The sequence below is a fragment of the Pleuronectes platessa genome, chromosome 5 (assembly GCF_947347685.1).
Source record: "Pleuronectes platessa chromosome 5, fPlePla1.1, whole genome shotgun sequence".
Lineage (NCBI taxonomy): Eukaryota > Metazoa > Chordata > Actinopteri > Pleuronectiformes > Pleuronectidae > Pleuronectes > Pleuronectes platessa.
This window is the reverse complement of record NC_070630.1, coordinates 26651035-26661664: the sequence shown is the minus strand read 5'-3', so window position 1 is coordinate 26661664 and position 10630 is coordinate 26651035. Positions and strand designations below refer to the sequence as shown.

General features: G+C 41.5%; 1 protein-coding gene and 1 long non-coding RNA gene across 6 annotated transcripts; one reads left to right on the top strand and one right to left on the bottom strand.

Moving 5' to 3' along the window:
* The first annotated feature begins 3232 nt into the window (after window positions 1–3232).
* On the top strand, window positions 3233–7136 carry serpinh1b (serpin peptidase inhibitor, clade H (heat shock protein 47), member 1b). 2 transcript variants are annotated; one of them, XM_053423164.1, is made up of 8 exons: window positions 3251–3373; window positions 4029–4060; window positions 4912–5061; window positions 5175–5367; window positions 5490–5760; window positions 5866–5964; window positions 6055–6287; window positions 6392–7136. In XM_053423164.1, exons 3-8 carry the CDS (start codon window positions 4943–4945, stop codon window positions 6692–6694), a joined length of 1218 nt encoding a protein of 405 aa, XP_053279139.1. In that variant the 5' UTR covers window positions 3251–3373; window positions 4029–4060; window positions 4912–4942; the 3' UTR covers window positions 6695–7136. The 2 variants fall into 2 exon arrangements, with proteins under 2 accessions (XP_053279138.1, XP_053279139.1); XM_053423163.1 differs by lacking the exon at window positions 4029–4060 and having other exon boundaries at window positions 3233–3373.
* A 497-nt stretch (window positions 7137–7633) lies between these two features.
* Window positions 7634–9187, bottom strand: LOC128440454 (uncharacterized). 4 transcript variants are annotated; one of them, XR_008338533.1, is made up of 4 exons: window positions 8665–9187; window positions 8360–8579; window positions 8149–8266; window positions 7634–8057 (listed from the first exon to the last, which is right to left on the bottom strand). It is a non-coding gene; the product is annotated as an uncharacterized LOC128440454 (long non-coding RNA). The 4 variants fall into 4 exon arrangements; XR_008338531.1 differs by having other exon boundaries at window positions 8149–8579; window positions 8665–8740; window positions 8890–9187; XR_008338532.1 differs by having other exon boundaries at window positions 8144–8579.
* Between the last annotated feature and the right edge of the window lie 1443 nt (window positions 9188–10630).

Sequence of the window (10630 nt, the reverse complement as noted above, 5' to 3'; positions counted from 1 at the left end):
TACTCACAGTAAATATATATACTTTAAATGTAAAGTTATAATAGAACTTCCCTAAAACCATACAGGATCGGTGAATCTTTTTGATTTACTTGCAGAACTCTTCTAATTAAGTTTGCATATCTGCATATTTAGGCTGATAAATAAAAACCTACAACAACTGATTAAATGTTTTATTTTATTTCATTTTAAAACATCTTTGGTGAAAAAGCAACAATACAAACTTAAACAATTACTGTTAAGGAAACTTTGTGGTCTCTGAAGAAAATTTCAAACTTTTCCCACCAGGGGACATCTAAGCTCTACATTCAAACAAAAGAAAACTACGTTTCACAAATTCAGTGGCCAAAACACACTTTTTTGTTGTTTTAAGTGATTATATCTTTCTAATCAAATTATATTTGTTGGGTGATTTATTTCCTTTACAAATATGCAGGTAATGTAAGTAAAACCCAAAGTGTTTGTACACAAGCACAAATTTCCACAGATGGAAAAACTTCTCAGTTCTCAATCTTGAAATTTTTGTTGTTTTACAAATTCCAATATTCAGACACATGATGCATTTCGTCTTATTGGTATGTCCAATATGATGAATATTCTAAGGCACTCAATTATTTATTAAGTTCATTTTATGTACATTTAAACTTAAATTGTGCTGTCATTTACTCTTTTGAAGACTTTTTTTTATTCACATATTTATCTTATTGTGTAAAATGTATTAATAAACACTACATTAATTTATCTTTTCCTTCTAAACAAAACCAAACTTTCAATCAAGAAACCTCAGGCACGTGTCCGGCTGATGGCGTGCCAACTGCAAAGCCTTGTTTTGTTTGCTTTTATGAGTGAGAGGTGATTTAACATTCGTCTGGCACTTGACAACCTCTCTTGTTGCCCAAGATGTCACCATTTAAATACTGTCAGTTCCACAGATGGCCACACTGTCCAACAGCGGGAACTTGCCTAAAATTGTATGTATAAATTGTCTTATGTGGGAGGTACCAGAACTGAAGTAACAGTTCTAATACGTGAAATAATACAGTGTTGGTCTATCAACCTGCTGTCATAGACCACCATTGTGAATACAAATTGTCAGAAAAAATCCTTAAACTAAAAAAATCTGTTAATATTATCTTACAAATGTTCAATCCAAATTCCTTCACCAGAACTGAACTATTGTTAATGAGGGAAACTGGAGATCAAAATTCAGATAATTTTTAGCAACCGCAAAAGAGCAACAGCCAACCAAAACTGGTGCTGAGTGTGGTGTGATTAGGTGCAGATGTTGAATGGGCTCTGGTCCTCAAATAGAATTTTGTTGAGTAGCTCCACCTTGTAAGGTCTGCTAGTCTTTCTCTTTTATTGGAGTCCCTGGTGGAGAAAACGTGACGGACATGGTCCTGGATCCTGACTTAACCAACTGTCTTTAAAAGAAAAGTGACAATATGTTCACATTCAATTTGCTGAAATATTGCATCATTTCTTGTTACGTCTACAGCACTGACCCTCAGTTTGTGTGTGGTGGTGGATCAGAAAAGTGCTTAAAGACACATACTGTACACACACTGTATTTAGATATACATCACATGTGTGCACTAATGCTGCATACAATATGAGCCTTTTCTTTAAAGCAAAGCAGTTAATCTATGTTCCTTTTAATGTAACTGTATACAGGAGGAAAGAGGCTGCAAACATGGTGTGTGAATCTCACAAAGTCAAAATTGCTAATAATGTCAATGTCCACAGTATATGGCTCATGTTTTAAAACATCCGTAAATTTACAACATGATTGGATTATGGAGATTTATTTTTCTCAAACTTTTGTCAAACTTTCTAAGTACCTCCCCCGACCGTCACGCATCAGTTGGTATGTCAGGACAGTTTGCTGAGAGAGGTAAAAGAGGACGAGTATGGGAATTAAGAGATTGTTTGAATTCCTCTGATAGGAAAAACACTGTGAACCAAATTTCATACTGTGCAAATACAAGTGTTAACTTATCCAGTCTTGCTCTGCCCTTTAACAGCATTTGTAATTCATGCGCATTCTGGCAAGACCAAAAAAGTCAAAGTCAATTTTATTGTCAATTCTGCCATATGTACAGGACATAGATGGGATTGAAAAGCTGCTTCCCTCTAATCCCCGGCGTAAACATATAGGTAGACGAAATATATAAGTACACAGCTAAGTGCTGCGAATAGATGCACTGTATGAATGTGTGTGTGAATGGGTGAATGTAAAACTGTACTGTAAAGCGCTTTGAATGGTCATCAAGACTAGAAAAGCGCTATATAAATAGAAAACCATTTACCATTTACAACATATTAAGTACTCAAGTACACACTGTCAAAAGGCACACATTAGATAGAATGTGAGTAGTGCAAACCAGAATAGCGCAGACAAGATGTCCAAAATACTTCATGGGAAGTAATTAATAAGTAAAATAGCAACAGATGTAGGATAATACCAACATCTACTGTAAAAAGGGTTGAGACTGATCAGGGTTACATACTTTAGGCCTATATCTTTACTTTATTATATTTAAAGCAATATTGCATGAAATGAAAAAGGAGGTCTGGAAGTTAGCTCTCCGCAGCACCCCCATTCTTCAACCACCCTGTACTCAGCAGTTGAGAAGGACAGACGTGGCACTGTGGGGGTGGGGGCAGGGCTGGTGATGGGGGCTGGGCTGGAGATGTTGCAACTTCTGAGAAACATTACTGCAAGTGAATGAACTGAAGTTCTGGATGTTTACGTATTAAATCGGACAAGTTCTGCTACATGAAATACTGCTCGTCTCCAAAGAACAACAGCTTCCATTCTCTGGTGTCTCGTCTGCTGAGAGTGCAGAGGGGCGGTTTCCCTAAAGAGGCCCACACACTCCCACAAGCTGCAACAGCTGAAAAAACAACTTGAAGGTTCCACATTATCTGTTTTTCTCGTGCAGTGAAATCATTCCGGTCATATTTAAGTTCAGCAAAATCTTTTCTATGTGATGAAAGTGGTGTTGGAGATTGAGTCAGCCAGCGGCATAAGGACCTGAAGGCTGAGCACTATTTTTTGCACATCAGCAAACCACAACTGATCCACAGTCAGATTTTTTTCTGAGTTTTTCTTCAGCCATTTTTGAAACAGTCTCACAGCTGAGCCCAGACCAGTGCTGAGGAGTTCAACTCCAGCCAACCCCTTTCCGTCCAGCCTGTGGGAAGTCCCACCTCCAACTTCCTAAGGATAACACAGACATCCCTCATTTGAATATCCCCTTCCCACTTCTAGAAGGTTCTCTCACAGGGTATATAGAGCAGGAGAGTGAACTGACATTACATTACATTCACAGGACACAGCTCAGACGGGACACATAGAGTGAATCTGTGCCAGGTAAGGATTGGAAGACAATGGTCTTTGTTTTCAGGATGGAATACAGAGGGTGAATGGGCTGCTTTTTTTTTCAGGTTTTAGGCTTCAGTCCAGCATTTTTCCATTTTAACCAGTTTAAAATCTACTGCTGTTTCTCCTGCTGTCTGACCTGCATATTTCACATGACTTATTTTTTAGGAAAACAACTAAGCAGTGCTTAAAATCCTTCTTCAACTTATCCCAGCATGTTGATTCTCATATTAGTTAGCCCCCTGCAGGTCACTGCTTTATTGAGAATTCAAATGTATTTCAGTATAAATTCAGTGAAAAGTTTGATATATGCATCCCATCTAGCTTTTTGACTTAATCTGGATCTATCACGGTGTTGAAGATGGGCGGTTCATCTGTCCTCTAGAAATCAGTTCTGCTCTACTGTAGCACGTCTGATTGGATGAAATTTTTTCTGGGTCACACACACACAGCCACACCCTGATCGTGTGTGAACAAGCAGAACAGACTTGCATTATAACCTCAACTTGGAAGTCTCTATTTCTATGGGATGAATAATTGTAAAAATAAGACGGAGGAATCAGATGACAAAGAATGTTTCCACCAGAGCCTGAATGTTTTATTGACTGCTCTGTGGAGATTACTACATACACCTCTTGTCTTTCAGAATGAAAATCGCAGACATCAAAAGATCTCAAGGTATCCTAACATGATGCAAAAGTCATTCCTGCTGTAAAACAAGTTATGAAAGCACAGAAACAAAGACAATGTATCTCTGCATTGGTGGATTGTTGTCAGAAATCTGTTGAGCTCTATCAGGGCATCTGGTTTATCACAGTGTTAAGGCTATGAATCTAGTTATTCGTTATCTTTTATCAAACAAGGACAATACACTAAAACGTTGATCTCAAAATGAGCTTTCAGCTAATTTCCATCTGCTTTTGAAGCATATTCCAATGCATGATGCCCGTAAATGAAAAATCAGATTGCCCAAAGGCAGTTCTTTGTTTGATGAGATCATTTAGATTCAGTGTGAAGTAGGTACAAACTCTTGTCCGGGAAATGAGTGCTGCTACAGAAAACAAGTTTCTGATCCTTTCCACAGGCTTGGGAACAATATGGAATGCAGATGTAGAACAGTTTGCATTGATTGCAATGAATTCAGGAAAATTGAGAGCCATCTTTTTACAGCCTCGAGTCTGCACAGAGCTATACACGCTACACAGTGGCTCTACAGCTGAACCTCTAGCTGTTGCTGACGTGGCGAGGAACATGTCTGCCTCAAATTGGAGGCATTCCCAAGATTCTGTGTGGGGGCGGAGCCAGCCCTGCCCTTCCTCTACCACAGCTTCACATCCAGACTGTGCACTCGCAATCTCCCACTTCATTCTACTCAATATATTTGATAAATGAATATAGTTCTGAGTGTTATTTATCCACAAACTCCCTCCATTGAGAAATGCATGCTACTCACTACATGATTTATTTGAATTTACTCAACCAACCCAGGTTATGTAATGTTCACGCAGTAACTATCCGCTTTTTTGCAGGCTTCTACAGCTGCATTCAGATACAGACAGGATGTGGGTGACAAACATTGCAGCTCTCTGGCTGCTGTCCCTTGTGGCCTCTGCAGAGGACAAGAAGCTGAGCAGTCATGCCATCACACTGGCTGACAACAGTGCAAACCTGGCTTTCAGGTCTGTCAATCTGACAATAATCATTTATAAACTGATGGCTATATATATCTAAGGTTAATTTACCTGACTGTGCACTTGACGAAAGCACTGTTTTGTTTTTGTTATTTCTTTAGCCTCTACCACAACATGGCAAAGGAGAAAGACTCAGAGAACATCCTCATCTCTCCTGTGGTGGTGGCCTCCTCTCTTGGGATGGTGGCTCTTGGTGGAAAGTCCTCCACTGCCTCGCAGGTCAAAACTGTCCTCAGTGTTGACAAACTAAAGGATGAGCATTTGCATGCAGGACTGTCTGAGCTGCTCTCTGAGGTAAGTACACTGATACAATAAATGAAACCTTATAATAAACCTGTTTTATTTCCTCTAATCCCAGGAGGCCTTAAAATAGACCCTGAGTTTAGATTCACAGTTCATATGTTGTTTCTTCCCAGGTGAGCAATGCCAAGACACGCAACACCACATGGAAGATCAACAATCGCCTTTATGGGCCAAGCTCCGTCTCCTTTGCTGACGATTTTGTGAAAAGCAGCAAAAAGCACTATAACTTCGACCATTCAAAAATAAACTTACGTGACAAGAGGAGCGCTGTGAACTCCATCAACGATTGGGCAGTAAAGTCAACTGATGGCAAGCTTCCCGAGGTCACCAAGGACGTGCAGAACCCAGATGGAGCCATGATTGTCAACGCCATGTTCTTCAAGCGTCAGTATAAATAATCTCTTTGATTCAAAGCCAAGTTATTACATTTCTGATCATGACTTAATTAAATTAGAGGTGTAAAAGAGTCTTCTTATCTTTGTCCCACAGCTCACTGGGATGAGAAGTTCCATGAAAAAATGGTGGACACTCGTGGTTTCCTGGTTACTCGCTCATTCACCGTTGGGGTTCCCATGATGCACCGTACAGGTGAGTTTCTCCATTATTGCTGATTCTTAATGTCTGACTCGACAAGAGTGTGAACTAAATATTAGATTTATTTGACTGCTTTTCATACAGGTCTGTATGATTTCTACGAGGACACTGTGAACCGTATCTTTGTGCTGAACATGCCTCTGGGTCAGAAGCAGGCCTCCATGATCCTCATCATGCCCTACCACCTGGAGCCTCTGGAACGCCTGGAGAAACTCCTGACCAGGAATCAGGTGGACATTTGGCTCAGTAAGATGGAGAACAGAGCTGTGGCCATCTCTCTTCCTAAGATCTCTATGGAAGTCAGCCATAATCTGCAGGTAAATGGTGAACAGGTGGTGATTTGATGGTTCTCACAAGCATAGATATATTGTGCATACAAAAAAAATCATCTGAGAACTGCTGTTTTCTCTGTCTTCTCTAGAAACACCTGGCTGATCTTGGGCTAACCGAAGCCGTAGACAAAGCCAAGGCGGACTTTTCCAACATTTCTGGAAAGAAGGACCTCTACCTCTCCAACGTCTACCACGCTTCGGCCCTGGAGCTGGATATTGATGGAAATCCGTTCGATACCAGCATCTTTGGCTCTGGAAAGCTGAGGGACCCTAAACTATTCTACGTGGATCATCCCTTCATCTTCCTGGTGAAGGACAGCAAGACCAACTCAATCCTTTATATCGGCAGAGTTGTAAGACCTAATGGAGAAAAGATGCGCGATGAGCTATAATGATGACAATCGTGTCAGGCAGCATTGTGAAATTTGGTCAGGATCCTGTGTGTGGGTGTTTAATGGCATGACTGTTACCTCATGAGCACAATCTTTTTTTTACATCCTTATTTTTGCCGGTGTTAGTTCGGCCATGATGATGATGTGTTTTTTAAATTAACTTTAATGTTTAAGAAAAAAATTCTTCGGACAAGCTTTTTTTTATTCTGTCTCACTCCCCCCTCTTATTTTCCTCCAGTCTGCACTGCACAGATTTTTTTCCCCTGCACAAAATGATTTTGCAGTGGATTAGGTGACAGACATCTGATGCTTAATTAATGTTCAGCTGCCAGCCATACTGTGCCATTTTGTTACTGTAAATGTATTTTCCACAAAAAAAGCTCTTGGAATTGTGTGATTATGAAACAATATGTTCATTTTTCAATATAAATATAAAAAAGGGTCTTGTGTGGTTGTCATATTTTCTTTTTCGCAAAGCATATCTTAATACCATGGAAAGGAAACTCATACAGTGCCCTGCAGTGGTGAACAGAGTAATATGAGTATGCTAGGGTTTACACTCAAAGGAAATGGGATAACAATCCTTCCAGTTGGCCGGAGGTCAGATAATCCTCCCAGGTCTGGAATGCAGCAGTGGCTGCCCTTTCCTTGCATTGCTTATCTGCCATAGGTAACTGTCCATGACATTATGGTTAATTTATATTCCAACCTCTAGACTTAATATGTGAGTGGGATCTTGGAGCTAACCAGAGAAAGAGCAGAATCTGCTGTGACAAAGTGGGGGTGCAAGGTTCTGATGGTGAATGGGTAACTGCTGTCTACTTCAGTTCCAGCACAGGAAAACCATAGTCTGACTAACAGGTTAACAAAGGATCAAAAACTAACCTTTTGGTTTTAGTTTTTCTTGTTGATTTGAACGCTTTTCACTCCGTCAAATAATTATCTCAACACTTTTATTTTTATATTCATTCACTATCACAGAAGTCAGTCAAAGCTTGATGAACAGCATTAAATTATTAAAGCTTTCAAAATGATGCAAACCTCTAAGTTCTGTCTGAGTGCAGTAGCACCACCCTCTGGTTGTAAAGAGTAAGAGGACAATATGGGGATCAGGAAGTAACATGCCAGTAGTTTACATGTAACAGAGCACAGGACAATGCAAACGAGAGAGATGAATTGTGAAAGTCGCAAAATAATATGAAAATTGTTCAGTTACAGCAACATACTAAAAACAAAAGTATAGAAGAGATAAAGAAAACAAATTCAAGTGTAGCTTCCAGTCTTATTTGAAGTGTGGCACACAGGTCGATGAACTCATGGCTGTGGAAGGATGGATCCATGTCATCTGTCCCGCTTCAATCGGCTGTAAACACAATCAATACAATTAGCACAGTTCAATGACAACATACACCTATACATGTAACTGAAATATGATCTAATGAATCTAACCTTACACTCTTTCTTCTCTGTCGACTCCTGAACTTATCAATGCTACTCGAAGAGCTGCAAGGTCCGGTTGGATGTACAGGAAGTTCCGTCATACAGACTCATAGTACGCCTTAGTACAGGCAGCTGAAAAACAACATTAGTATTGTTACGATACGAGACGGGTGGACCCCAGAGCGGAGGCAAAACACAGAGCACTGAGGTGGTGCGTTCATTGACGTTTATTTAACGTGGGACAAGGTGGATAGACGGGGTGCTGATGGCTCCGGGAGTTCTTCAGCGCAGGGGAGAGGCAGGAGGGCAGGACGAGGGAGTGCTGATGGCTCCGGGAGTTCTTCAGCAGGAATGGAGAAGCAGGTGAGCAGGATGATGGGGTAGCTGATGGCTCCGGGAGTTCGTCAGCGGGAAGGTGAATCAGGTGAGCAGGATGACGGGGTAACTGGAGGACAGGAGAAAAGACACGAGGATTAACGGGGAGAATAACCACAGGATGATATGACTATGAGCCGAGAACGAGAAACTACCACTGTAGTGACAAGTAGCAGTTGATGAGTGCAGGTGCGCCTGGTGAGCCGGGTCATCTAACGGAACGAGCTGCACCTGCGGGGAAAAAGAGAGAAGAGAGGAGGAGGGGCACTGGAGGAACAGAGAACTGTGACAAGTATATTATTAATAAACGAAAATAGCCTCACTACATAACCGTTGGAAGATCCACAGCAAAAAGACACAATTACTAAACAGTTACTTACGTACAATGGCGTCATTTTCCACACTGCAAATTAGGACTTGCAGCTAGAGTCTCGGCCTAATCTGCAGTGACTGCCTCGTTGTGTGTGTGTATGGGGGGGTTTATACGGTGACCCTGAGAGCTCAACGAACAGCAACTTAAGAAAACACATGCAAGTTGACAAAACACAAGCAAAGTAAGAAAACATCTTCATCAATTTCACAACACAACACAACACATTACACAAACGCGCAGCAAATAGAGAAACTCCCTGCAAATAGACAAACGCGCAGCAAATAGAGAAACGCGCAGCAAATAGAGAAACGCCCTGCAAATAGACAAACGCGCAGCAAATAGAGAAACGCGCAGCAAATAGAGAAACGCGCAGCAAGTAGAGGAGAAAACACAACGGAAGTGTTTCCAGAGGACAGCTAAAAGTGATGGACACTGCTGCCACAAAAACGTCCAATACACCATGCAAATTCGGTTCCACACAGGGTTCGGCCGCGGCTCTGGAGCCGAATGCGGCTCTTCAGCCCCTCGGCAGTGACTGTACAGTTCAGTGGTGTTCATATGTTTCGCAAACGCTGAACTTAACGAATCAGTTTTTATAGTATTAACGTGAACGTAACGATGAATGTGAGTGAACGTCACGTAAATTGTTTTAATCATCATCGTATCAGGCCATCATGAAATACCAGGAGCGGGCGAGTGTGTGTGTGTAGCGAGTGCTCCGGTCCCGGGCATAGACTGTATAGGTCCCGGGTCCCGGGGCTCCGACCCCGCCCACTCGCTCTTTTGATAGTAAAGGTTTCCTACCCCTGCACACATGGACAATATATTGCCTCACAAACAGGGGCTTGCTTGTTAGCGCTGTTTATTCAGTTTAACAGGAGAAGACGGCATTGGGCGGGGTCGGAGCGCCGGGACACACGCACACACACACACACACACACACACACACACACACACACACACACACACTCGCCTGCTCCTGGTATTTCATGATGGCCTGATACGATGATGATTTAAAAAATTTACGTGATGTTCACTCACGTTCATCGTTACGTTCACGTTAATACTATAAAAACTGATTTTTTCGTTAAGTTCAGCGTTTGCGAAACATATGAACAACACTGTACTGTATAGTCACTGCCGAGGGGCTGAAGAGCCGCATTCGGCTCCAGAGCCGCGGCAGAACCCTGTGTGGAACCGAATTTCTATGGTGTATTGGACGTTTTTGTGGCAGCAGTGTCCATCACTTTTAGCTGTCCTCTGGAAACACTTCCGTTGTGTTTTCTCCTCTACTTGCTGCGCGTTTGTCTATTTGCTGCGCGTTTGTCTATTTGCTGCGCGTTTCTCTATTTGCTGCGCGTTTGTGTATTTGCAGGGTGTTTGTCTATTTGCTGCGCGTTTCTGTAATGTGTTGTGTTGTGTTGTGAAATTGATGAAGATGTTTTCTTACTTTGCTTGTGTTTTGTCAACTTGCATGTGTTTTCTTAAGTTGCTGTTCGTTGAGCTGTCAGGGCCACCGTAGGTTTACTTTCCAACGCACTCATCCTCTCCTCCAGGGAAACAGTGTCATGTCGAGTTCAGCAAGTTTTTTAAACAGAAAACAGAATCACTCGTCGGACCACGCAAAACACGAGACGGTAGTTTCATGTTTCAGAGTAAAACCTCACAAATGACCTTTTCACTTTTGAAACAGCGGTTATAACAGTTTTTAAATTGTACTTTACATTTCTATAGAATGAGTATGTGAC

What these genes read in the sequence shown, in the direction of transcription:
- serpinh1b (XM_053423163.1), top strand. Translation starts at nt 4,943, where the DNA reads ATGTGGGTGACAAACATTGCAGCTCTCTGGCTGCTGTCCCTTGTGGCC. An exon ending in AGTGCAAACCTGGCTTTCAG is followed by an intron (nt 5,062 to 5,174) that starts GTCTGTCAATCT and finishes TTATTTCTTTAG; the next exon opens with CCTCTACCACAACATGGCAA. An exon ending in AAGTCAGCCATAATCTGCAG is followed by an intron (nt 6,288 to 6,391) that starts GTAAATGGTGAA and finishes TGTCTTCTCTAG; the next exon opens with AAACACCTGGCTGATCTTGG.